General features: G+C 43.8%; 1 protein-coding gene across 1 annotated transcript in view; it reads left to right on the forward strand.

Moving 5' to 3' along the window:
* Positions 1–6: 6 nt before the first annotated feature.
* The window catches only part of LOC103808434 (dedicator of cytokinesis protein 1-like), a gene marked incomplete at its 5' end in the record, with an annotated part of 31,647 nt that continues 6,553 nt past the window's right edge, over positions 7–25,100 (forward strand). Inside the window, 7 exons of the mRNA XM_009081215.1 lie at positions 7–69; positions 394–477; positions 5,083–5,220; positions 7,581–7,726; positions 12,584–12,782; positions 18,879–19,032; positions 23,618–23,760. Coding sequence (XP_009079463.1) covers positions 7–69; positions 394–477; positions 5,083–5,220; positions 7,581–7,726; positions 12,584–12,782; positions 18,879–19,032; positions 23,618–23,760 — 927 coding nt within the window. The remainder of the gene's footprint in view (positions 70–393; positions 478–5,082; positions 5,221–7,580; positions 7,727–12,583; positions 12,783–18,878; positions 19,033–23,617; positions 23,761–25,100) is intronic.

Consider the following 25,100-nt stretch of genomic DNA (forward strand, 5'->3'; position numbering starts at 1 on the left):
CCCCTTTCCATGCTGCTCAATGGCATTGTGGATCCTGCAGTCATGGGAGGCTTCACAAACTATGAGAAGGTAAGGTCAGAAGTATCTGTCCTGATTTTTCCTGATTCTGAATTCTTCCCTGTGATGTGCTGAGGCACTGGCACAGATTGCCCAGAGAACCTGTGGCTGCTCCATCCCTGGGAGTGTTCCAGGCCAGGCTGGATGGGGCTTGGAGCAACCTGGGCTGGTGGGAGGTGTCCCTGCCCAGGGCGGAGGTCAGGGCTGGGTGATCTCGAAGCTCCATTCCAACCCCTTAACATCCTATGATTCTGTGATTTATCTTTGCTGTAGATGATTCCCCTGGTAGTAGATGTTTCATTTTCTGAAATAACTGCTTGTTTCTCTCTCTCCTAGGCTTTTTTCACTGAAAGATATATGCATGAGCACCCAGAAGATCATGACAAGATTGAAAAGTTGAAGGATCTGATCGCTTGGCAGGTACAAAAATTGATGTCAGGCTGGTTGTGCAAAGTGCTGTGTAAAGACAGTTCAGTGTCACTTCTGAGAGAATTCAGACATTAAACCACGCACCCTGAGTCCACTCCTTTGCCATTTAAATCTCTCTTGGAGCTTGAGCTAAAGTTCATCTTTGCAAATCTGACATCATTTCTCGTTTGATAAACCTGCAAGGAACAAACATGAGCAACCTTTGCTTTTTCTGTCTCTTTTATTGTGACCAGAACCCAGTGAAAAAATCTCTCATTTATATCAGATGCGAAGAGATTTTTCAGGCCAAACAAGAGACTCTTCCAGTTTTGTTCCATTGTGAACATTTTCTGAGGGTAATTTTATGATAACTAAGAAAATGCTAATATGATTGGAAATGTTTTTCCCACAGAACAAGAGAGTGAATCATTGTCTTGTAATATTCAATTTTGCCTTTATAATAAAGGGAATCATTTACATTTCTATAGTTTCCATCTTGGAGGTAACAGAACCAAAAGCTCCAAAATTCAAACATTAAATCTCCTCTGAAGGCCACAAAAACTTGCATGGAATAAAAACCCTTTTGGTCTGGGGGAAAAGAAAAAAACACATTTATTTATTTATTTTCATGTGAGCTTTTATATATTAGGTTTTATAAGCTTTAAGTTTTATAGAGGAAAATAATTTGGTCCCAGCAGACCTACTTGGTGTCAGGTCTCTGTCTCTGAGACTTCAAATGAATTGCAAACACATTTTGCCTCAGCAAAGACTCATTTTGGTGACATTTGTGTATTAAAATAAGCTTTAAAAATACCTGTGGCATAATCACATTGTGGTTTAATTATTCAGTGACTTTTAAAGACATCATTTCCCAGCACTTGGCATAGCTCCACAACAATAGGATCCAAGCAAAGAGGGAAAAGGGAGCAAAAATGAGTGTCGTAGCTCAAATAAAAGGCGTTTCAGGTTTACAAATGAGCTGAGGTGTTCCATGTACAGTTAGGGTATCCTAAAACATAATCTTCCTCACAAATTATTTCAGGTTTCAGCACACAGGCAGCGAGCAGGGAGAGGCAGCTCCCAAGTATTGTGTGGTGTTGGGAGAGGGAGGTGAGTGGAAGCTTTGGAAATTAGGGAGGAGGAGATGAGTGGAAGCTTTGGAAGTGAGGGAGGTGCATGGAAACTTTGGAAGTGAGGAAAGAGAGGTGTATGGAAGCTTTGGAAATGAGGCAAGAGAAAGAGGTGTATGGAAGCTTTAGAACTGAGGAAGGAGAGGAAGGTGTATGAAGTGAGATGGAGAGGGAGGTGTGTGGAAGCTTTGGGAGTGAGGCAGGAGAGGAATGTGGCAGCTTTAGAGGTGAGGAAGGAGAGGGAGGTGTATGGAAGCTTTGGGAGTGAGGAAGGTGAATGGAAGCTTTGGGAACGATGTCAGATCTGCAAAGATGAACTTTAGCTCAAGCTCCAAAAGAGATTTAAATGGCAAAGGAATGGGACTCAGGGTGAGTGGCTTAATGTCTGGTGAATGGAATGGAGTGAGGCAGGAGAGGTGTATGGAAGCTTTGGAATTGAGGTTGTGAGAGGTGTATGGAAGCTTTGGGAGTGAGGCAGGACTGGAATCCCTCACGAGCTGACAGTGGTTGGAAGCACAAACAAGTTTTGATTTCACAGCACTGTGTGGCCTGGAGTTTGCAGTCTCAGAGATGTGTGAACAGCAGTGCCCTGACAGCTCCATCATCAGCTAACCACTTAAACCTGATGTTTTCCTATCCCCTTACCTCACCTCTTTCTCCATCTGCAGCTTTGTGCTCTTCATGATGTTATCCCTTCATCCTTCCTCTGAACTACAAGTGTACGTTTTTATTCCTGTCTGTTATTAATTCACATAAATCCCATTAGCAAACCAATGTCCATTTCCATCCACCTTATGCTTTTCCAGCTTAGGGAAAATATTTCCATGCAACTGCACCGTCTCAAGCTGATCTTTTCCCGGGAAGATAATGAAGTGATTGATTGAAATGAAGGTGCTGAAATGAATGATTGATGACATTAGTCACTCTGCATTTAGCTAATGTATTTCCAGCACAGCAAAACATAAAAATATCAGAGCACATAAAAATCCTGTGCTGCTTCCACAGAGCCGAAGGAATTGCTTCCCCCAAACCAAGGGTTTATGGTCATGTTTTATGATCCCATTATTGTGAAAGATTGTCTTTGGAGATTAATTTAATAGTTCAGATCAATGGAGGTTTTTTCATTCTTTTCAGCCAAGCAGATCAAGAGCTTTAGGGAAGAGAAAGGGAGAAAAATCAGGGATTAATGTGAAGTTGCAGGTAGAACTTAAGACAGTTTAAAAGTCAACAAAGAGTAGAGTTAGGATGTAAGTAAGTGCTGTCCTGAGCTGGTTTCCTCTCGCATTCACCTCAGTCATTTCTAGCTCTGCTACTTACATTACCTTTACTTTGTCCTTCACCTCTCCCAAGGTGAGTATCACACTGTGGAGTCTTTGCAAGCAGGTCCATCAAACCCATCTCTTGTTCCAAAGCCTGATGAATTGGTTGGATCATGGATGTGGCAAAGTTCTGCCTCTGTCCCTTCGAAGAGAAAAAAAAATCATCATCACATTTCCTGTGCTGATCCCTAGGACAAGCTCCTCAGTGCATTTTCTGCCTGTAAGGATGATCCCAGAGCTGCAACTGCAGCCCCAAGTGTACTTCACTTGGTAATTTCTTATTTGAAAGAAGAACCCATTTAAAAAGTCAAAAAGTTCTTGGAAATAAACAAGCCAAGTGACCACTTATCCCTCCAGATCAGGAGGGTCACAGTGTGGCCTGGTAATGATGAACTGTGAAATTCATTCCCTGATTCAGAACAGGGAAAGTTTCTGCTTTGAATGTTTAATTTCTGCTGAGTGGAAATCCATGTGGCTATAAATAGAAGTTAAGAAAAAGTCATTATTCTTCTCTTTGTAGCCTTTTAGGAGAAGCTGTGTCCATTTCAACAGTGCTAAATCGCAGGGAATCATCTTGCTAAGATGCCTTGAGTTTGTTCGTCTGTAATTCATCTGTGTATTTATTATTCTCCTTCCTAATAAAGCTGCTCCTTCTGATTGCTGCTCAGCCTTATTAGAAAAAATCTGTTTTTAATCAGTATTATGATTTAATTATGAATTATTAAGGAGAAGCCTCTTAGCTTGATTGCTGCAGAGAATATCTGAGTTGGAATCAGAGCACTGTGTGGGCTGGAAGGGACCTGGAAGAGGAAATACTTCTCCTGAGCTGGAGGTAGAGAGCTCTAATGGTGTGTCTGGATAGCTGTGGGAATGGAAATGTCTCTCTTAAAACATTTCCAAAGGTCAACTACACCTCCACACTCCAAACTAATTATATCACTAGGTGCTGGTGTGGATACTTGGTGACAGAAGCCTTGAAGAGAAATTATTATTTTCACTTACAAAGGAGAATTAATTTCATTTTTGCCTCTTCTGTTTCCTTCCCAAAGAAAATAAAACCATTTTTTTCCTAAGCAGGACTGGCTAGTAGATAAAACCGAATGTTTTATTAATAGTCCTTGCTCTCAGTTTATATCTGCCCAAGGATGTAGCTCATTTGCAGGTTTAGGAATAGCATTTATTAGAGACAACATACAGCTTTATTCTCCTTCAAGGTTTGATTCTTCCCAAACTGGGAAAGGATTTGGTATTAATGGAATCAGAGAATCATAGAATTTAAGGGTTGGAATGGAGACTAGAGGTGGAATGGACTAGAGATCATCTAGTCCCAACCCCTGCCCTGGGCAGGGACACCTGGACAGAGAAAAAGGGAAATCATGGGTAATTTTTAAATCCTTTTTACTATGTTGTACCTCATAAACATTGAATGATGATGGTTACTATGATGATAATAATAGTTGTTGTTATTATGGTTTTTATCATTCTTCTTCTTCCTGTCTTGTTATTATTGTTATAAATATTTTTAAGTGTCTCAAGCATTCAGTGGATTTGGACAGGGAGGCCAAATATCCTAACTCAGCAGTCTCAGAGTTGTTCTGTAGCAAAGCCACAGGAAGGTTATTAAATTCAGCTTGTAGTAGGGAAGTTTATTAGATTCTTATTCTGCTTCCAGGAAGTTTATTAAATTCTTCTCCTTCTTTTTCAATTCTACTTCTTCAATTCTTCATAAAATCTTCCTGAATTCTTCTACTTCATAAATTCTTCTTCAATTCTTATTCTTCAATTCTTATTCTTCAATTCTTCTACTTTTTCTTCTTTTTCTTCAGTTCTTAAATTCTTCTTCTTCTTCAATTATTCTTCTTCATCTTCTTCCTCTTAAATTCTTCTTCAGTTCTTTAATTCTTTTTCTTGAATTCTGTTTCTTCAACATCAGTTCTTCTTATCTTCAATTCTTCCTCTTCAATTCTTTCTCAGTTCTTGATTTTTTTCTTCTTCTTCTGTTATAATTGTTGTGTTGTTGTTGTACTTGTCATTATTGCTATTATTACTCCTATTCTCCTTATTCCATGAGATCTTTTGCTCCTCTCACAACACACGTTTGAGTTTTGCCCTAACCCTTCTCTGGGGAAACCCTGGGCAGGTTGAAGCAGCCAAACTCTGCTTTCCAGATCCCATTCCTGGCGGAAGGAATCCGGATCCATGGGGAGAAGGTGACAGAGGCACTGAGGCCCTTCCACGAGCGGATGGAGGCTTGTTTCAGGCAGCTGAAAGACAAAGTGGAGAAGCAGTATGGGGTCCGTGCTGTGGTGAGTTACCTCTAACCTCATCTTGAACACTTGGAATTGCTTTACATTCCAAGCAAATGTGCATTTCTGTAGGAAATTCCCACTGATTGAAAAAGCAACATGGATGCAGCATTGCCTGGTTCTCAGTGGTCATCAGATTATGGAACACTGGGCAGATGTGGTAAGAGATGGGCAGAAAGCCTCAGTCTTTCATTTGCCACGTGGGATCAGTTGCTGCATTGCCTGAATATGTTCCTTGAAAGTCAAGGTTAATTCTTCAGTGCTGAAGGAATTAGGTTACAAAAAGGAATTAAAAACTTGCCACTGAATGTGATTGTTCTAGAGCTGAATGTCTCCTTCCCATGGATGTCATTACTGTAGAGATGTGAGGGCTGTGCTGCATGTGGAGGGACGTGCACTGCCACCACCCTAAGTGTAGGCAGGCAGGAAAACAAAGACCTGCTACTTCCTGAAGTTTAGAAGGACTGAAATTCATGCTTTTCCCATCCCAACAGCTGTTTTCAGTTGCTACTTCATCTTCAAGGGACAGCCAAGGGTTTGGTGGTGTTTACACTGGGTTTTGTTCTGCCTTGAGTGTTACCCACCAGGGAGGAAGGCCCAAAGCCAGGAAACAACTTTGTAATGAAGAATAAAATTGAGAGTTCAGTCAAAAACTACATGGTTTGGGGGCTATTATATGAGCACTGTTGCCTGGAGGAAAGGAGGCTCAGGGGAGACCTTACTGCTCTCTACAACTCCCTGACAGGAGGTTGGAGCAGGTGGGGTCAGGCTCTGCTCCCAGGGCACAAGTGACAGGATGAGAGGAAATGCCCTCAAGCTGTGCCAGGAAGGTTCAGGTTGGACATCAGAAAGAATTTCTTCATGGAAAGGGCTGTCAGGCATTGGAATGTGCTGCCCAGGGAGGTGATGGAGTCACCATCCCTGGAGGTGTTCAGGAAACAACTGGATGTGGCACTCAGTGCTCTGGTCTAGTTGACAAGGTGGTGATGGGTCACAAGTTATATTCAATGACCTTGGAGGTCTTTTCCCACCTAAATGATTCTGTCCATAGCAATGACAATTTTTTTTATTGGGAACACCAAGATCTCCCAGGGAATATGACACCTTTATGGTATCTTTCTAACTGCTCCATTTGTGGTCCTTCAAATCCCATCTTGCTAATATATTTAGGCAAAAGCTCAAGTAGTAATTTATTCCCAAGGAGAACAGGAGTAATTGACATGAGTGATACTTGCATGTCAGTCACTTCAGTAATAGCCATTTACATCATCAGGGAGATGACTGGAAAGTCATCCCCAGGTGCTGTTATCTCTCTAATTTCACTCTGCCCACCAGTAGGAATTGTTAGGATTGATGGAGTTTTATCATTTCTGTCTTCCTTGTACAAGGCCAATTTACTGGTAGTTGACAGGTTGGAAAATATACCTGTAATTAAACAGCATGAGATTCTTATTTGTTGACTGAAAGAGTTCAATTATTTTATGCATATATCAGTTATTAATGACTAACAAAGCTTGTATAAATATTCAGAACTCTGAAATTGTCTGAAACAAGAGACCAACTTTCTTCTTCGCCTAGATGTCACTCTGTAAATTGGCTCTCCTGACATCCTTGATATAAAATTCCTCTCAGTGAGTTTTAACTTTGTTTTTTCTTTATTTATTTATATGAACTCCATTTCAGTTAGATATCCTGACAGGGGAGTCACTTTGATTGCGGAGATGGGTTAAAAATAGGTATTTGTAGGAAGCTCCTTTTTAAAGCCAAGGTGTGAAAAGGCATGTAAAGACCATTGAAACAAAGGAATAGAATCACGGAGCCATCAAGGTTGGAGGAGACCTCTAAGATCATCCAGTGCAACCATTAACCTATCACTGCTGGAACCCCTAAACCAGATCCTCCAGTGCCACATCCGGAGACCTCTGAAACACTTCCAGAGATAATGACTCCATCACCTCCCTGTACAATTCCCTATTCCAGTACCTGAACATCCTCACAGGGAAAACATTTCTCCTCACATCCAGTCTGACTCTGCCCTGGCTCAGCTCCAGGCCATTCCCTCTAGTCCCCTCCCTGCAGCCCTGGCAGGACACACATCCCCCACCTCTCTCCAACCCTGGCAGAGTTATTGGAATCTGCTTAAAATTCCACATGTGCCCATGAGAAACTAAACATTTCTCCCTAGAACTTTCAATGGATTTCCTCTAGAATCTGTTTCTTTGTGGTTACACACAATGGAGAACTAAATTATAGACAACTCTACATGGAAGAAAGTCCATGGAACCTTTCCATGTTACTTCAGAACAACCAGGTGCCAGCTTTGTTGTGGCTGAAGAAGATCTTCTGTTTCTCTGTTGCAGCTTTCCAGCCTGGATGACCGGCGAGGCAGTCGGCCACGCTCCATGGTGAGGTCCTTCACCATGCCTTCCTCGTCCAGACCTCTCTCTGTTGCCTCAGTGTCTTCCGTCTCCTCTGACAGCACTCCTTCCCGGCCTGGCTCTGATGGGTGAGTCAGGAATGCTCCTTCAGGGCTTACCTCTGGGAAGCATCCATGACTTTTGAGGGTGGCTGCCACCTGTGGCAACAGGAGGTTGGTTTAGTCTCACAAGAAGCTGTAGGATTGGTGGTTGGGTTGTTTCCCAGTGTGTTTTAGTCCAGATTTGGTTCATCATCATACTCTCATACTCATCATACTACTTTGTTGGGGCAGAGTGGTGTGAGGAACTAGCATGGGGTGGGGATGGTGCTCCACTAAGCTGATCACAGGGCTGGAGCACTTCTGCTGTGAGGAAGGGTTGAGAGAGCTGGGATGGCTCAGTCTGGAGAGGAGAAGCTCCAGGGAGAACTCAGAGTCCCTTCCAGTGCCTAAAGGGGCTCCAAGAGAGCTGGAGAGGGACCTGGTACAAGGACCTGGAGGGACAGGACACAGGGAATGGATTCACACTGCCAGAGGGCAGGGATAGATGGGATATTGGGCAGGAATTCCTCCCTGTGAGGTGCTGAGGCACTGGCACAGGTTGCCCAGAGCAGCTGTGGCTGCTCCATCCCTGGGAGTGTTCCAGGACAGACTGAATGGAGGTTGGAGCAACATGGTCTGGTGAAAGGTGTCCCTGCCCATGGCAGGGGTGGAATGAGATGGTCTTGAATGTCCCTTCCAACCCAAACCAGTCTGGGATTCTATTAAGTGACAGCCAAAAAGACTCCAGTCTATATAAGACACTTATGTCAAGATGTCCTGTTTTTTAACCAGGATAAATCTAATGCTCTTCTTTGTCCTCTTTAGCAAAGTTCAACAAGACCCCCTAAGCATTCAAACAAAAACCAACCCAAAGAGGAGATCAGTCACCCCTTTTAGAGTACTGCAGTGTAATAGTGCTGCACTGGTCTCCTGTAGAGTCGGTGATGAGGCATTTGCAGCCAACCCTTCACAGTAACCAGGTGGGGCCCAGGAGAAGGAAGGGATTAGCTAACTGCTCAATCATTGCTTCTCACTTTTGCTGCCAGAGGAAAAGCTCCTTATGGCAAGGTTGTACTTGAGGACTTACCAAGATATTTCATATGAGGACTGGGAATTGTGTTGATCAGCTCTGCCTCACAGCACATCCCTCAACAAGCAAAATAATCTGTTTGCTCTCTGGGCTTTCCATGCAGCCTCAGAAGTCCTTTCTCCCTCTTCCTCCCCCCAGGCATTACTGTAGTCCGGATAGGCCCAGGCAGCAGCTTTTTAAAGCCTCCTGAAGGGCTCTGGCTTACAGGGGTGTGCTGGAAACACTCATGTCCCTTGTGCACCTTCAGAGGGGAGTTAGTACCTGCCTGGAGACTAAAAGCATCGAGCAAAATGGAATAGCGCACCTAAGGGGCAACATGTTGCTTACCTTGATTACAAACAGTTTATTTAGCCCTGGGAAGAGCTGCAAACAGAGCAGAGTTCAGCTCTCATTGCATTACCCTCTAGAATATATCCATGGGGAAACATGTTGGTATCAATGTAGGACAGCAGAGATGTATTTTGACTAATTCATCCACTTGTCTTGCTGGAACAGGTTAGTAAGCAACTTTATTGTATCTCAGAAGCAAAATGCTGATTATTTCCCTGCCTGCCTCTGCCTCTTTTCCTCCTTCAAAATCTTTAAATGTGTTTTTCTCACTCTCCCTCTTAAGTTTCACCTCTGCATCCCAGCTGTGGTGTAGTAGGTGTCACACAGCAGTTTGGGATGATCTTAGTACGTAAATACAGTGTCAAAAAGAGCTCACAAGGCTCGTGGTGCAGCTCAGCTCCTGCTCTGAGCCTGAGGCATTGCAGGAGAATATAATGAGCAATCGTCATCACTGAGAAGACCTGAAATAAATACTCATTTGGTTGATCAGTGGAGCAGGAGAAGAAGAATCATAAGATGTAAATAATAACATGAAAGATCTCAAAACTCCCAGTGACTGTAAAATGCTGTGGGTGGTTTGGCACTGCTCACCTGGAAGAAGTTCCCCCATGTACCTACCACAGTTGATTTGGTTTATAGTCAGTTCTCCTCTCCTGCTTTCCATTTCCCTCTCTTCATCTGTGAATTTTGAGACTAGACATGAAGCTAAAAAGCAATTAAAACTGCAGCCAACAGCCTGTCTTGCCCAGGTCACCCAACTCAGATTTTATGCCATCTCTAGCTCCTCCTGCTTTGGAGCTTTGAAACATTAAGGCTCAAAGCAGACATTGACACAGTTTGGGTCTTACAACTCCCAACTCTAGGTATAAATAAAGCTGACATTACAAAAGCACTTTGGGTTCATTCTGTGCTTCAAACAGGACTTAGAAGTACGAATTGAGGCTGGTTGGGAGGGAAGTCCCAAGGTGCTGGTGGGATTTGTCATCTGTTGAAAACCCTGATGTGCTTCCAGTAGGATCATGGTGTGCTGACCCATTTTATCATGGCTAACATTGCCTGAAAATAGTTCATGGTCCTAATAATAGTCGTGTCTGGAAGGGAAACAATTAATCCTTGTCTGAGGGGTGGCAGTTCCTCTTGGAAACTTGCACCACCCTCAGCCCAGCCCAAAACACACAGCTCAGGTGGCTAAAAATCACAGAGTTAGGAGAGCTGTTTTCTGCTCTGGGCTCTGCCACTGAGGCACTTTGTGGCCCTGGGCAAGTCTTTGCCCTCCCTGTTTCCTCTCTGTGGGATGGGATGAATCAAGCCTGAGGTTTGGTCTCCCAACCTATGTGATTTTGGCTTTGGTTCTCAGGGGAATGGCTCAGGGGCTGCTGGAGGTACTGGTTTGAGCATCTTCCCATCAAATGGGCTAACAGAGTGGAAACTGAAGGGTCTTTATTGCTTCAGGCAACAAAGAGTAATGATGATTTGGGATATTGCTGCTGGAGGTTGCTGCTGCTGGAGAGGATCGGGGTAATGTCACTGCAAATGGAGATATGAATGCTCCAGTGCTGCACAGCAGAGACTGTGGACTGAACCTCCATGTACCCACATGGCACAGAAAATACTTTTTCAGTGTCAAAAAGTGTCTTCCTAGGGGGACTTTTGAGTTGGTTTCATTTGGTAATCAGTGTCAGTTTGACTAGAGTAAGATTTTAGTGGTTTGGGTCATTTACAGTAGAGATCATTTCTATTTATGATTAAAATAAATCATAGGATCATAGAATAATCAAGGTTGGAGGAGAACTCTGAGGAGATCTCTGAGGTCATCAAAAATTATCATAAAATAATGAATCATCAAAACCTTGTAAGAATTTCCCATCCCTGGAAGTGGCTGGAGCAACCTGGGCTGGTGGGAGGTGTCCCTGCCTGTGGCAGGGGGTGGAATTAGAGGATCTTTAAGGTCCTTCCAAGCCAAACCATTCTGGGATTCTATGACTTTTATTTACCTTTTATTTAAACAACTCATTTAAAGAAAAAAAAAGGAGGTGAGATTAGAGAGATTTCTTTAAATTTCTGCGTGAAGATCAGTTAAAAAGAGCTTAAATATTCCTTGGACCAGTCCTTTCCCTTCCAAATAAAACCTCTTTAAAAAACCTGAGCTTTCCTTTCAGAGTTTATTGAACCCCAAAAGACTTTTTCCACTGTTAGCATGGAAAGTAATCCTCATGGGCTGCAGAAGTTGCAGAGCTGATGGTAGTTCTGTGTCGGCTTTGCCTCTATTCACACACTCCAAGCACTCCAGGTGGGAAAGTGCACCTGATTCTGGGGCACTAACCTTGGCCTTTGTTATTGTCCGGTTGATTTTTGTTGCAGAGGTTGTCTGTAATGTCAGAACAGCTAAGCTCAGCCCTCCTGGCTCCCCCTCAGCAGGAGGTGCTGTGGTGAGCAGAGGTGTGGAGCTGTGAGGATGTTTCCACACTCCTGTGGATGCATTTGGTTTGCAAAACTAAATGTGCATACACAGGGTGTTACTACAGAGAGGAATGGGGTTTGTGTCTGTGGTTAAACCTCTCCCATGCTCTTTTAGCAATGTTGTGGTGTCTCCTTTTCATTAAGGGTGTTATTCCTTGCTTTTCTATGGAAAGGTGCTGTGATTTGGGTGAGTTCCAAGGGTTAGGAGGTGATTTGTGTTGTGTATCCTTGGCAAAAAATCACTGCAGCTCTGCAAAACAGTTTATTCCCCCGAGAAGGAACAGCAGCAGAAATACATCTCTTTCTACACTTAAGAAATAAAGCAACTGAAGAGGAGTTTGGGGTCTTGGCTGTTTGGTAAAGTCCTTAAAGCCATTAGTAAATGAAGGAATTATGCCCTGTGAGGTGTTGAGGCTCTGGCACAGGTTGCCCAGAGCAGCTGTGGCTGCTCCATCCCTGGGAGTGGTCCAGGCCAGGTTGGATGGGGCTTGGAGCAACCTGGGCTGGTGGGAGGTGTCCCTGCCCATGGCAGGGGGTGGAACTAGGTGGTCTTTAAGCTCCTTCCACCCCACCCTGTAACTGTACATTCAGAGCCTCCAAGGTGCAGAGGGAGTAGAGGTGACATTTCTTTAGCGCATTAGACATTTACCTGCATTGTTAGTGCTGATTTCCACTGGAGTTTTGAGGTGTTTGCTGCGCACCTGCCCTGAGGCCACAGCATGGACAGTGCTGAATGAGAAGCTGATTTCTGTGTGAAGCTCAGGGGTTTGTGCAGCTGTCAAGCAGCACATTTACTGCAGAGCAGGGGAATGTGCAGCTCTGCTCCTCAGCAGCTCTGCAGGAAATTTTATTACAAGACAATTATGATTGTTATGACCTCCTGCCCCTTCCTTCTCTCTCTAATGAGTTTTCCTGGATTAGCAAAGCATCATTAACTCAAGGGAGACTTGGGGAACTATGTAAATAAAAACCAGTTGGTTTGAAAATGGCGTTTTATTGATCTGAGCAACAACAATTTCCTTCAGGTTCGTGCTGGAGCCACTCCTGCCCAAAAAGATGCATTCCAGGTCGCAAGATAAATTGGACAAGGATGACCTAGATAAAGAGAAGAAGGAAAAGAAGAAGGAGAAAAGGAACAGCAAGCATCAAGAGATATTTGATAAAGAATTTAAGTCTACTGATATTTCCCTGCAGCAGGCTGAGGCTGTGATCCTCTCAGAAACGGTAACTTTATTAGCTTTATCTAATTCTGGGCTCTGTCCTTGCTCTTTGGAAATGAACGTGTTGATTTGCACCAGGTAGTTTCTTTCTAGGCCAAAAATAACTGCACATGGTGTGGATCTACGTGGTAATGAATCCAAACTGCAGCTTTTATTTACAGTGTGAGCAGCTCATATGGTTTCTCATATGAAAACCTCCACCACAAGCTCTATAATGTCTCTCTGGTAACAGATGGGATATCAGAAGGGGAAGAAATGCTACCATTTTGCAGCCTTTTGGAATTGCTGGTCCCCCCTAGATGGTGATGGGTTTGCTCATATTTCAGCTGCCTAGTGCAAGGCAGTTTTGGGTGGAAATATTCCAGGTCAATTTGTGTTCTTGGGGGACTATTTTGAGCAGAAAATCGTAAGCAGTTCCACTGGTGGCTCTGTGTAAGAATATTAAGGACAGGGCATATCTCCCTTAAACCCTCTCTCCTTGGCTTAGATTTAATTCACTGAAACTGGCCTAAAGGCTTAGGTAACTTGAGAAGGTTGAGCTGTGGAATTGAAAGCAAGGCCCTTTAAAGCCAGAGCAGGGAGCGCCTGAACTAGCTGTGACCTCCAAATCTCTGCCTGGACACCTGTTCTGAGGTCAAGAGTTGAAAAGTTGCCTCCCAGAATAAATGTAATGTTCTCTTAGAGGTTTGTGCAAGTGCTTGTAGAGCTTTTCACTCAGCACAGTCTTGGTGGTGGCTGTTGGAGCAAGGCCAGAGGAGGCCACAAAGCTGAGCAGAGCACTGGAGCATCTCCCTGTGGGAGAGCTGGGGCTGTTCAGCCTGGAGAAGAGAAGGTTGTGTGGAGACCTCAGAGCAACCTGCAGGAGGGACTCCAGGTGCAGAGGGACTCTTGGCTAGGAGCTGTGGTGACAGGATAAGGAGCAATGGGGAGAAATTGAAAGAGGGGAAATTTAGGTTAGATGTTAGGAAGAAGTTTTTGCTGTGAGGGTGGTGAGACACTGTCCCAGGGTGCCCAGAGGCTGTGGCTGCCCCAACCCTGGCAGTGTTCACAGCCAGGTTGGATGAGCCTTGAGCAACCTGCTCTGGTGGGAGGTGTCCCTGCCCAGGGCAGGGGTTGGGGCTGGATCATCTCTAAGCTCCATTCCAACCGCTTAATGTTCTATGATTTACACTGGACTTTGAAACTATTTCTCTCCCACCTGGGATTGCTGGTTCCTTTAAATCTTTCTGTTTGGTAAGAGAATATGAGTTGGATGTTCAGCCACATCTCCTCCGTTTTCTGGCTTTGCTCCTGCTTTTCCATCCAGAGTTGAGTCTCAGATGTGTCTTCTGACATGGTGGAAGTTCAGAGTTGTGTTGTTTGATGTTCCCAGTATTAGATAAAAATCTCTGATTTTTTAAAAAATATGCATAAAAGCGTTTTATATAAAATACTGATAAAAGCAAAAATCTCATTAAAAATTTTATATAACAATGCTGATGAAAGCAAATATTCTCTGACAAAATCCCTTTTGGGGCTCTCAGTCTTTTCACTTTTGACACCTCTGAATTTTCCCATTGACTTCAGTACATTTTGGATCAAGCCTGGTTTGTTTAAATGGAGATTCCTCCAGCCAAGCCATCCAGGTGAGCTTTATTGGAGTCTTTTCAGACAGCAAACACATTTTACATAGTTTTCCATATGTCTCATCTCCTTGGTGCAATGCACTTGACTTTGCACCTTGCAGCAGTCACGTATTGACTGGTTGAACCCTGCCATGGCAGGACCTCCACTGGCATCTCCCAGATGGCTCAGCAGAGCTTGTGGGAGAAGGATATTAGTCATAGAAGAAGAAAATTATCTTTCATAGCAGCTGAGTCAGTTGGAGCAGATGAGAGCCATCCAAGTGTGCTTGGAGAGCTTCTTGATGTCACCATGAGGTCACTGTCATCTCTGAGAGGTCTTGGGCTTTGGAGAAGATTCTGATGACTGGAAAAATGCAAATGTTGACTGGAAAGGAGGGCATGACATCCCTTCAGGGCCTGATATCCCTTCAGGGCATGAGATCTCTTCAGGGCATATTCCCATTTGTCATCTGAGGAGCAAAAATCAGCAAAGCCCAACATGGTTTGCCTCAAGTTTTCCACTCTTCCCAGTCAGAAGTTTTCAGTGCATGACTGGTATGAGTAATATTCCCCTGGTTATGGAGAGGGAGGGAAATGAAATGTCAGAACTGGTTACTTCCAGTTACTTTGAGCTTCTTCACATCCACAGATCAATAATATGAAAAGGATTTGACTGTTGAGAGAGAAACTCTCCCTTTTCAGCATCTGAAAACCACTTGATGAGCTCCAACACGACCAAGTCAATTTGTGGTGCTTGCGGTTTGCCTGGTTCGTTTCCTCTTGCAGGGGAAGTAAAGCAAAGACTCTTTTGAGGTCAATTTCCAAGAGGGGTTGGTCATTCCCACTGCTGTCTTCAGGAATTCTGTACAGATCATGTCAAGCAGTTCAAAGATTAAATTTGTCCTGAAATCCCCTGTTAATGATATAAAGGGAAATTCTGCTGGTGGGTAGAATTCAGCTTTTCCATTGCTCAACATTTGTATACAAGTTCCCTTTTGAAGCTGGAATTATTCCCAGAGCTCTCTTACTGCTGTGTTGTCTGAAGAAAAAGGCACTTTGGTTTCTCTTGCATTAGGAGCTTGGAAGCAGAAAGTTCATTAGCCTAAAAAGGGGTGATTAAAAGGGAAAAAATTAAGGATTGCTTTTTTCTACAAAACGTTGGACCACAGATTTGACTAGAAATGGAAATTAAAGATTTACGGTGTTTTAAAGGTGAGATTTTAGTAATAAACAACTAGTAGGTACTAGATTGTTTATGTTAGATGCTGGATTCATTCTGCTGAGGATCTTAGAGCTCATTCAGTTACAGTATTGCAGTTATTTGGAGAATTTTCTACTAGGTTCCTAGTTCTGACTATTAAAATGTTTGGGGGTTTTACAGCAGAAAATAAATTTACAGAGAATATCAAGGAAGGGAAATGTCAGCCCGTGGTCATCCCCATCTCTGCAGAGCTTCATTAGGTGGTGTCTAATGAATTCAGTGTTTCCATCCATGGAGATACCATGAACTTTCTTATATAGGATCATCTTTGTTCCAGTCAAATGAATCATCAAGGAAGAACATGAGGACATTATAAACTGCAGAATTGTTTACAGAGTCCCAGAATCGGTTAGGCTGGAAGAGACCACAGTGGGTCATCTGGTCCCACCTCCCTGCTCAGGCAGGGCCAGCCCAGAGCACAGGGCTCAGGATTGTGTCCAGATGCTTCTGGAACACCTCTAGTGAGGGAAAATCCACAGCTTCTCTGGGCAAATCTGTTCAGTGCTGACATTATAAACTGCAGAATTGTTTACAGAGTCCCAGAATCGGTTAGGCTGGAAGAGACCACAGTGGGTCATCTGGTCCCACCTCCCTGCTCAGGCAGGGCCAGCCCAGAGCACAGGGCTCAGGATTGTGTCCAGATGCTTCTGGAACACCTCTAGTGAGGGAAAATCCACAGCTTCTCTGGGCAAATCTGTTCAGTGCTCAGTGACTTGACTGCAAAGAACTTCTTCCTCATATTCAGGTGGAACTTCCTGGGCATCAGTTTCTGCCCATTGTCTCTTGTGTTATTGGTTTCCACCACTGAGCAGAGTCTGATCCTCCTCTTGGCACCTCCTGTTCATGGACTCGAATCCATTAATGAAGTTCCTCTCAGTTGTCTTTACTCGAGGCTGAACAAGCCCAACTCCCTCAGTCTTTCCTCACCACTGAGCTGCTTCAGTCCCTTCAGCATCTTCCTTGCCCTCCCCTGGAGCTGCTCGAGGAGCTCCATGTCCCTCTGGTCCTGAGGAGCCCAGAACTGGACACAGCACTCCAGGTGTGGCTTCACAGGGCTGAGCAGAGGGACAGGATCACCTCCCTGACCTGCTGGCAATGCTCTTCCCGATCCATCTCAGGATTCCTTTGGCCTTCTTAGCCCCCAGGACACACTGTGACCCATGGACAGCCTGTTGTCCACCAGCACCCCCAGGTCCTTCTCCTTGGAGCTGCTCTCCAGCAGGTCAGTGCCAACCTGTGCTGGTGCTTGGGGTTGTTCCTCCCCAGGGGCAGAACCTGCACTTGCCCTGGTTGAATCTCAGTTGGATCTTCTCTGCACATCCCTCCAACCTGTCATTTCATGGAGCTTTTACATTGGTTTTGCAAAGCAGCACTCAGAGCCTCTTTGGTCTAGTTGTACTAGTTAAACATTTTTTCCCCCAAATTTCACTGCACTCACGATGAATTTATTGACTGCTCGAGCCTTAATTACAGAGGATAACAAAGATAAATTAAGCACTTCAGCATGTAAAGATGATCAGTAATATCTTCATAGCTTTCTAGAGATTTATTATCTCCTTTTAAGTATCACATAAACCTCTTCAACGTAGATTCTCTGTGTTAGTTCTTTGATCCCATGAGCTGACAGCAAACCCAACACTGAATCCAGGTAGTTAACAGAGCTCTTACAGGGCTTGTGTTGGGAATCAGACTAACACTCTGTACAGTGTATTGATCCACTGGTGTCTAACATCACTCACTATTGATCTTCCCTTCGTTAGACCAAAAAAATTAGCAATGGGTTCATTATGGATTAGTTGTCTCCAAGGAGTTCATATTCCCCAGCAGAACTGTGATTTATGGGAAGCTTTCAGGAGAGGCCCAGGCTTGTCAGTCACAGGAGAAGTTCAGATGTATGTGAGTAGCTACAGAGCAGGCTGACTTGGGAACTTGATTGCAGTTGTTGGTTTTCTCTTGGTTCTGATATTTCAGCTTTCCTCATCAGTTAATGTGTTTCCTTAGTTCCTTTATATGCCCCTGAAAAAGTGTTTGCTTTGCTTGTCTATTCTGCTAAAAATACACATTAAAAGATCTTCAAAGAAATCTTTGGAGTTTTTGGGACTTAAATTTTACTATCAGTCAAATTTCTGAAGGCTACCCTGAGGTCTTGATGATCTTTGCTACTCTATGATCATTCATGTCTTGTAGAAGAGCCTGAGAGAGACAACCTTTATGCAAACCCATTTAGAATCATAGAATCAGCCAGGTTGGAAAAGAACTCCCAAGATCATCAAGTCCAACCCTACCATCATTACCAGACCATGGCACTAAGTGCCACATCCAGTCTCAGCTTGAAAACCTCCAGGGATGGTGAACCCGCCACCTCCCTGGGCAGCACATTCCAGTGTCTTAGGCTTTGTCTTCTGAAAATAAAAGCAGTCATTTCAGATTTCTCCTTCACATCATACTTCAAAAAACCTCAATATTGTGTAATGACAAAATCCTTCAAAACACCCTGAACTGCTGCTGGAATTTTCTGGCTTGTCCCAGTGCAGCATCTTGGAGTAATTCCCCTCTTAGCCTCAAGCTGCTGCTTCATTTTCTGGGATGTGTTGGAAAGAAAATGTTCCTTTTTTCACTGTGATCACGGTTCATGGGGTGGGTGAATGAGTAACCTCAGCAGAGCTCTGAATCAAAAGAAATCACCTTAACAAAAGCAGGAACTGCCCATCAGATTCCAGGTATCTTTTCAAGATTTCTGATGGCAAATTTGAATGGACTATGAAGCAACCAGAGAAAAAAAAGGGATATTCCAGTGAATTAAATCCAAGCACAGCCAGTAAAGTGTTTGTGAACAGATGATGTCTTCCTCAGAGGAGAATTTCACCATGGAAATGGTTAAAGGGAGAAATTTTAGCAGGCAAGCAGAGCCATGTGAGAGGAAAGAAAAGGTTTTGAGGGATGTGCAATCTCCTGTAAGGCTCTAAACTTCCTCAGCTGTTACTAAGCAATGTTTGGGGAATTGGCTCATTGCTTCAGCAGAATGTTGCAGGTCTTGGGGAGGTGTGTGCAGAGAAGCTCCTTGTGATTCCTTGGGAGAAGGGAAAGCCACTTGGGGCTGTGAGACACTGCATTAAATCAGGAAAGTTGGATGTTAGTGTTGCCCTAGGCCTGTTGAGGAGGAAAATGGAGCAATCCCAAGCTCTGACACTAATATGTGGTCTTTGGTTGTCTCCCTGGTTTTGTCCCCTCACAGATCAGCCCACTGAGACCGCAGAGACCGAAAAGCCAAGTCATAAACATCATCTCCAGCGAAAGGCGATTCTCCGTCTCTCCATCCCCTCCCAACTCCCAGCTGACACCTCCCCCCATCACTCCACGGACAAAGCTCTCCTTCAGCATACAGTCCAGTAAGTCCTTCACCAAATCTCCTCTTCCTCTCAAACTTCTAGTGGGGAGATGTGTTTCCTCAGCATTTCACAACACCTTGGGTTGAGTTGAGTTGGTCCTTTCACCATCACCAAGGTGTTGCTTGCAGGGACAAGGACCTCTTAACCTCATGCTCCTTGCCTTTGCCAGTAAAGATTATGTCAGTATTTTACAAAACCAGACCGAATTATTTTATTTAAAAAGTTTATTTCCAAGTAATCATTAACAGTTACTTAGCTGTACTTGTCAAAAATTGGTCTTGGGTATTTTTAAGCATAAAGGCTTAAAAAAGTATTATTTTGTGGTGATTGTACCTGCAAAGAACTTTTCTTTGCTACACTGTGAGTACAAGCCAGAAGGGAAAATAAAGGTCAGTCTCTGTGGTGTATTTTTTGTTTGACATTGACATCTATCACTCAGTTTTACTGTGAAATACCATGTTTGCTTCAGTCTTCAGCAAAGCCTATTGCAGAATTGTGTGTAATCCAACACCTATTCCTTTTGCTTTTTTGATTTCCAAAACCTGTTATTCAGCGTTTTCACTTGCCAGACAGAAAAAAAAATTCTTTTTGCTACATGTCCCCAAATCCTGGTACAATAGTCAAGAATTCAGCCCTGACCCTGTTGGTGTTCAAGGCCAGGCTGGATGAGCCTTGAACAACCTGATCTAGTGAGGTGTCCCTGCCCAGGGCAGGGGGTTGGGACTAGATGATCTGTAAGGTCCATTCCAACCCCTGAATTCTACGATTCTGTGATCAGTGTTAAGGAAATGTCTTGTTTAAACAAGTTCACTGTTTTATTTACTTGTTCTAATGCCTAAAACCTTTTCCTTTAAGTAATGAGACACCAAAACTAAGTATTTTGATAACACTGAACTCCAGCTCTCTCCTTTCTTCACAGTTTTATGGCCAAAATCTACCAATATGTTCAAAACTGGGAATACATAGTATAGGATTATGTTCGCTGCAAAAGATCTTCTTTGAATTGGAATATTTCTTCCTATGTCCCTTTTGGTAACACTAATTGATCTCTCACTTTAAAAAGTGCCTGAATTTATCATCTATTTCTGAGAACATTTATGTGCTGGAGATTTATGGGTGTTACGTAAAACAGGATCTGCTTATTGCCAAATCTGTGTCAGTCGTCCATAATCATTTGAGGAATTAGAGTGATGAATTTTTTTGGGGAATTCCAAGGATGAAGAAGTTACTTCAGTGCCCAAATCGGCTAAAAGCAGTTAATGGGTTGCTGAGCAATCCTGCTTGCTTGTTAGCTGGCAGTTTAGGGGAATGGAGTGGAAAATGTGATCATTAGGCTAAGGTGAAGAATAGAGTCCTTTAACTGATCTCTTGCCAACTCAAAGATCTTCCCAGTGGCACAAGTCCAGCAAGGAATAAATATTCAGAGCATACTCAGCTGATGAAACACCTTCCAGAGTGATAGCAAACTCAAAATGTTGAGTAACTCTTTGACTAGTGACTGTGTGAGTGTGGTAGAGTTCAGCTGGAGGGAGCAGGAGAAAATTAATGGATCTGTGGCAAACTGTTCTTGAAACAGAAAATCCCTGGAGTTTGTGGTTCTGTTTCTGCAGGAGAGGAGATGTCTCCTGGATTTCCTTAAACTGTGGGATTGATCAGCTGCTCAGGGCAAAGAATAGAATATTTCATGATAGAATATTGTTGTGCTAAACACTTTGCCAGATGAAGTGCAGATATGTTGTCAGTGTACATTTTGAGTTATGGATATGGATGGAAATGCTCTGGCCACAGTTCCAGGGATTTATGAGTGTCTTGCAAAAGGAAGAGGTTGGGAAGGTGCCACATAGAGGCTGCAGGAAATCAGAGCTGGAACAGGAGCTGAGGAACACAGGGAAAGGCAGAGAAGCAGAGCAGGACAGGAGGAACACAGGGAAAGGCAGAGAAGCAGAGCAGGACAGTTGCGTGGACAATTGGTGACCATCCAGGCTGTGTAAGTAGAGTTGTCTCTACACCTTGTTTCCTCTGCAGCTCTAGGGAAAACATTCCTCATCTTCCTTTCCATGGATCTCCCAAATGTCAGCCTTAAAGAAACAAAGGGTTTGTGTAACTCCTAACAAAACTGGTCTTGTCAGCATCTTGGGAGCACCTCTTAGTCTACTTGCGTGGACAATTGGTGACCATCCAGGCTGTGTAAGTAGAGTTGTCTCTACACCTTGTTTCCTCTGCAGCTCTAGGGAAAACATTCCTCATCTTCCTTTCCATGGATCTCCCAAATGTCAGCCTTAAAGAAACAAAGGGTTTGTGTAACTCCTAACAAAACTGGTCTTGTCAGCATCTTGGGAGCACCTCTTAGTCTACATGTAATGGCTGAGATGAAGTTAGAAGTTACATCATGTAAGAAGAAGTTATATTATGTTAGCTGAAAAAATCTGTATCATACAAAGCTGAAGTGTTCAAGGCAGTTAAATTCACTTTACTTTGGGGTGTTTGTGTGTGGTTATACTCCCTTGCAGTTTCCACCCGAGGAATGTCTACAGTGAGGCCTAAAAACATGATTTGCTAATAATAAATATGTAAAAGTTTCTCTTATCAAAGCAGAAGTCAAGGTTCAGCTAAATCTCTAGCTAAACACTAGAGAAAATGTTGTTTGCCAAACATTTCCTAGTCTTATCCTAAACTGCATGGACAAACCAACCACACAAATACATCTGTAGATGTAGATAAGATTTATAGATAGATGTGTAGTTGTGGGTGGGACATGCAGTGTTGCTTTCCAGCTCCATGTTCCATGCCATGAGCTTAGCAGAAATAGATTCTCATGGAGATGTTTAAAGGAAAATCGTAGGAATGTTTGGAGAATGCAGAAATCCTATGTGTGTGGAAGGGGAAGGGTGAAAAACAGGAGCAATGGAAAAAGCAATGAGAGTTTCAGGTCCTGGAGGACAAACAACATTTTTTCATGTAGAAGAAGCCACTGGAAGTTTGAAGTACCAGGATGGAAAATTATCTCCTTCCTGGTGTAGATGAAAGTTCAGCTGAAAGGATGAAGATTAAAATTGCAGTTTTCAGTGCCAAATCAATGCAGCCTCCTTAGAGTTAGATCCTGTTAGTGAGAGGCTGTTCCAGAGCCCAATAAAATCCCACTTTTAATAAGGTATTGCTAGGAACCTTGCAACAAAAACATCTGCATAAACAAGGCCTCAGCTTGTTTCACAAGTTAAACACACTAAAAATAACCTTTTTTTTTCATTTCCTTAATGTCATTCCCTAATTTATAAAAAATAAATTCATTTTCTTATCGCCTACAGATCACAGTGGGTTTGGCCTCTAATAAAATGAGTGAATTACATGGAAATACCCCAAAATCTTTGTATCACTCAGGCCTCAATGGAGTTTATTGTCCCTGGGGCTATTTGCCTTTACAGCACATACCTGGGAGGATTTATCTGCTAAGGAAAAGGAACTTCCTACCCAGCAAAGAGGAATAATAAATGTTTGGTGCTTTCTCCTGTGTGATTTTATTTACTCAGCCACTAATGGCTGCTCGTTTATTATGGTTACCTGCAGTCTGAGAGTTTTTGAGAGAGATGTAGTTAATTCTAGGCTTTCATTTGTGCATTTTAGTAACAAGAAGCTTTTATTTTACTGGGGGAAAGTGGATAAAACTGAGCTGGATTATATTTTCTTAGTGCACTCACAAAACTTTTAGTGTGTATTAATGGATGAGGTGAAATTGCAGAGATAGAGCTGAGAAGGTGATATTTGCTAAGCTGTGAATATTTGGATGTGAAGGGAAAAATTGATTCCTGTAAAAAAGAGGAGATCATTCAAGTGTTTTGAGGGCATTTTAAATTGAGACCCTAACCCTAGTGTATCTTCTCTGGGCCTCTGCACTCCAAAGACCATGATGCCCCTTGATATGGAGATTGGTTCATTTGTTCTGCTTTGCTCCAGAATTCCTCATGAGATGAGCTGTAGATAATTCCAGAGGCAGTGGAGGGCAGGCAGAGATACGTGTGTGTATCACAGTGTCAACACCATGAGAACTGGTGCAGGGTGGAGTTTTTGGTTAGGTTGGCCTGAAGGTGAAGGAGAAGAGATTGAGGTGAGATACTGGGAAGGAATTCTTCCCTGTGAGGGTGGAGAGACACTGGCCCAGGTTGCCCAGGGAGGCTGTGGCTGCCCCAGCCCTGGCAGTGTTCACAGCCAGGTTGGCTGAGCCTTGAGCAACCTGCTCTGGTGGGAGGTGTCCCTGCCCAGGGCAGGGGTTGGGGCTGGATCATCTCTAAGCTCCATCCCAACCTCTTAACATTCTATGATATTATGATACTATGAAATTCATCTAACCTCACTCATGTGATCGGTGAGGCACTGGCACAGGTTGCCCAGAGAAGCTGTGGCTGCTCCATCCCTGGAAGTGTTCCAGGCCAGGTTGGATGGGGCTTGGAGCAACCTGAGCTAGTGGAAGGTGTTCCTGCCCATGGCAGGGGATGAGACTGGCTGATCCTTAGCATCTTCCCAACCCACACCAGTCTGTGATTGTATGATTCAGATGCTGAAAGAGTTAACTGAGTGTTGGTTTTTGCAGGTCTGGAGCTGAATGGCATGTCCAGCACTGACATTCCTGATGTCCCTCCTCCTCTGCCCCTCAAAGGAAGCATGGCTGACTATGGGAACCTCATGGAGAGCCAAGACCTCATCAGCCCAACCTCCCCCCCTGCCCTTCCACGGGTGAGTCCCTGAGACAGTGATCACTTGGTGCAGTTTTCTGTGTCTTTGAGCCATCCCAGGTGAGATCTGATCCTGCTTCTGGATGTGTCAGCAAAGTCAGAGAGTTCTGCAGGTGCAAAGTGTGGGTGTGAGGGAACAGCATCACTCATGGGGACCAACCTGGAGGGAGGTTGGATTCACTCTGGTGGAGGAGACTAAGCCAAGTGTTGTTAGCTGTGTTGGTGAGGGAGCTTTAACCCACAGACTACAGTCTCAGCAGCAAATGAGATTTAATAGCCTTTCAGTGCTGCCTGAGGAAAGGAAATAAACCTTGTACCTGCCACCTTTCCTTTCTGTTCTGTCGACATTCAATTGCCACTTGTTGCCTCGAGGCAAACACATGTGCTCCCTTTGAGGGAAGGAGCTCAGAAACTCTTCATCATCAACAGCTTTCTGAAGAAAATACACTTTTTCAACTTTGTTTCCTGTAGCCTGGAAGCTTGTAAAAATAATTTGCTCCTTTCCTTTAAAGCAGCACTTTGGAGAAGGGCCATTTATTCTCTTTTTGAGGGGAAAAAAGTACATTTGAGGAGGTGTGGTGGGTTGACCCTGGTGGGACCCATCAAAGCTGTTCCATCACTCCCTCCCTCAGCTGCACAAGGGGAGAAAACATAACAAAAGGCTCTTGGGTCGAGATAAGGACAGGGAGAGATCACTCGCTGATTACCCTGGTGGGCAAAACAGGCTCAACTTAATTAATTGGTTTAATTTATTACCAATCAGAGTAGGGCAATGAGACCCCATGAAGTCACAAGTGCTGCCAGCAAACCTGCTCTAGCATGGGCTCCTCTCTCCCTGGATCCACAGGTCCCTGCCAGGAGCTGCTCCAGTGTGAGTCCCCCATGGGGTCACAACCTCCTTTGGGCATCCCCCTGCTCCAGTGTGGGGTCCTCCTTGGGCTGCAGGTGGATCTCTGCTCCTTTGGTTTTTGGCAAAGTCTTATTCAGCTAAGAATATTATTCAGGTCTTAGTATTTTATCTTATATTAAGACCTTAGGCAGCTGTTAATATTTTTGCTCTTTACAGTGTTGATCGCTCAGGCTCCTTTGATTTTTTTAATACATCTTGTAATTTTAGAAGTAGACCCAAGTGGTGAAGAAAGGCCTCGGGATTTATGCATACCTAAAAAATGCAAGCAAATAAAGGCTACATGTCCTCTACTGTCCAAAATCAGAGAATCATAGAAAGTTAAGGGGTTGGAACGGAGCTTAGAGATCATCCAGCCCAGCCCCCTGCCCTGGGCAGGGACACCTCCCACCAGAGCAGGTTGCTCAAGGCTTTAGCCAACCTGGCTGTGAACA

The sequence above is a fragment of the Acanthisitta chloris genome, unplaced genomic scaffold, assembly GCF_000695815.1.
Source record: "Acanthisitta chloris isolate BGI_N310 unplaced genomic scaffold, ASM69581v1 scaffold7488, whole genome shotgun sequence".
NCBI lineage: Eukaryota > Metazoa > Chordata > Aves > Passeriformes > Acanthisittidae > Acanthisitta > Acanthisitta chloris.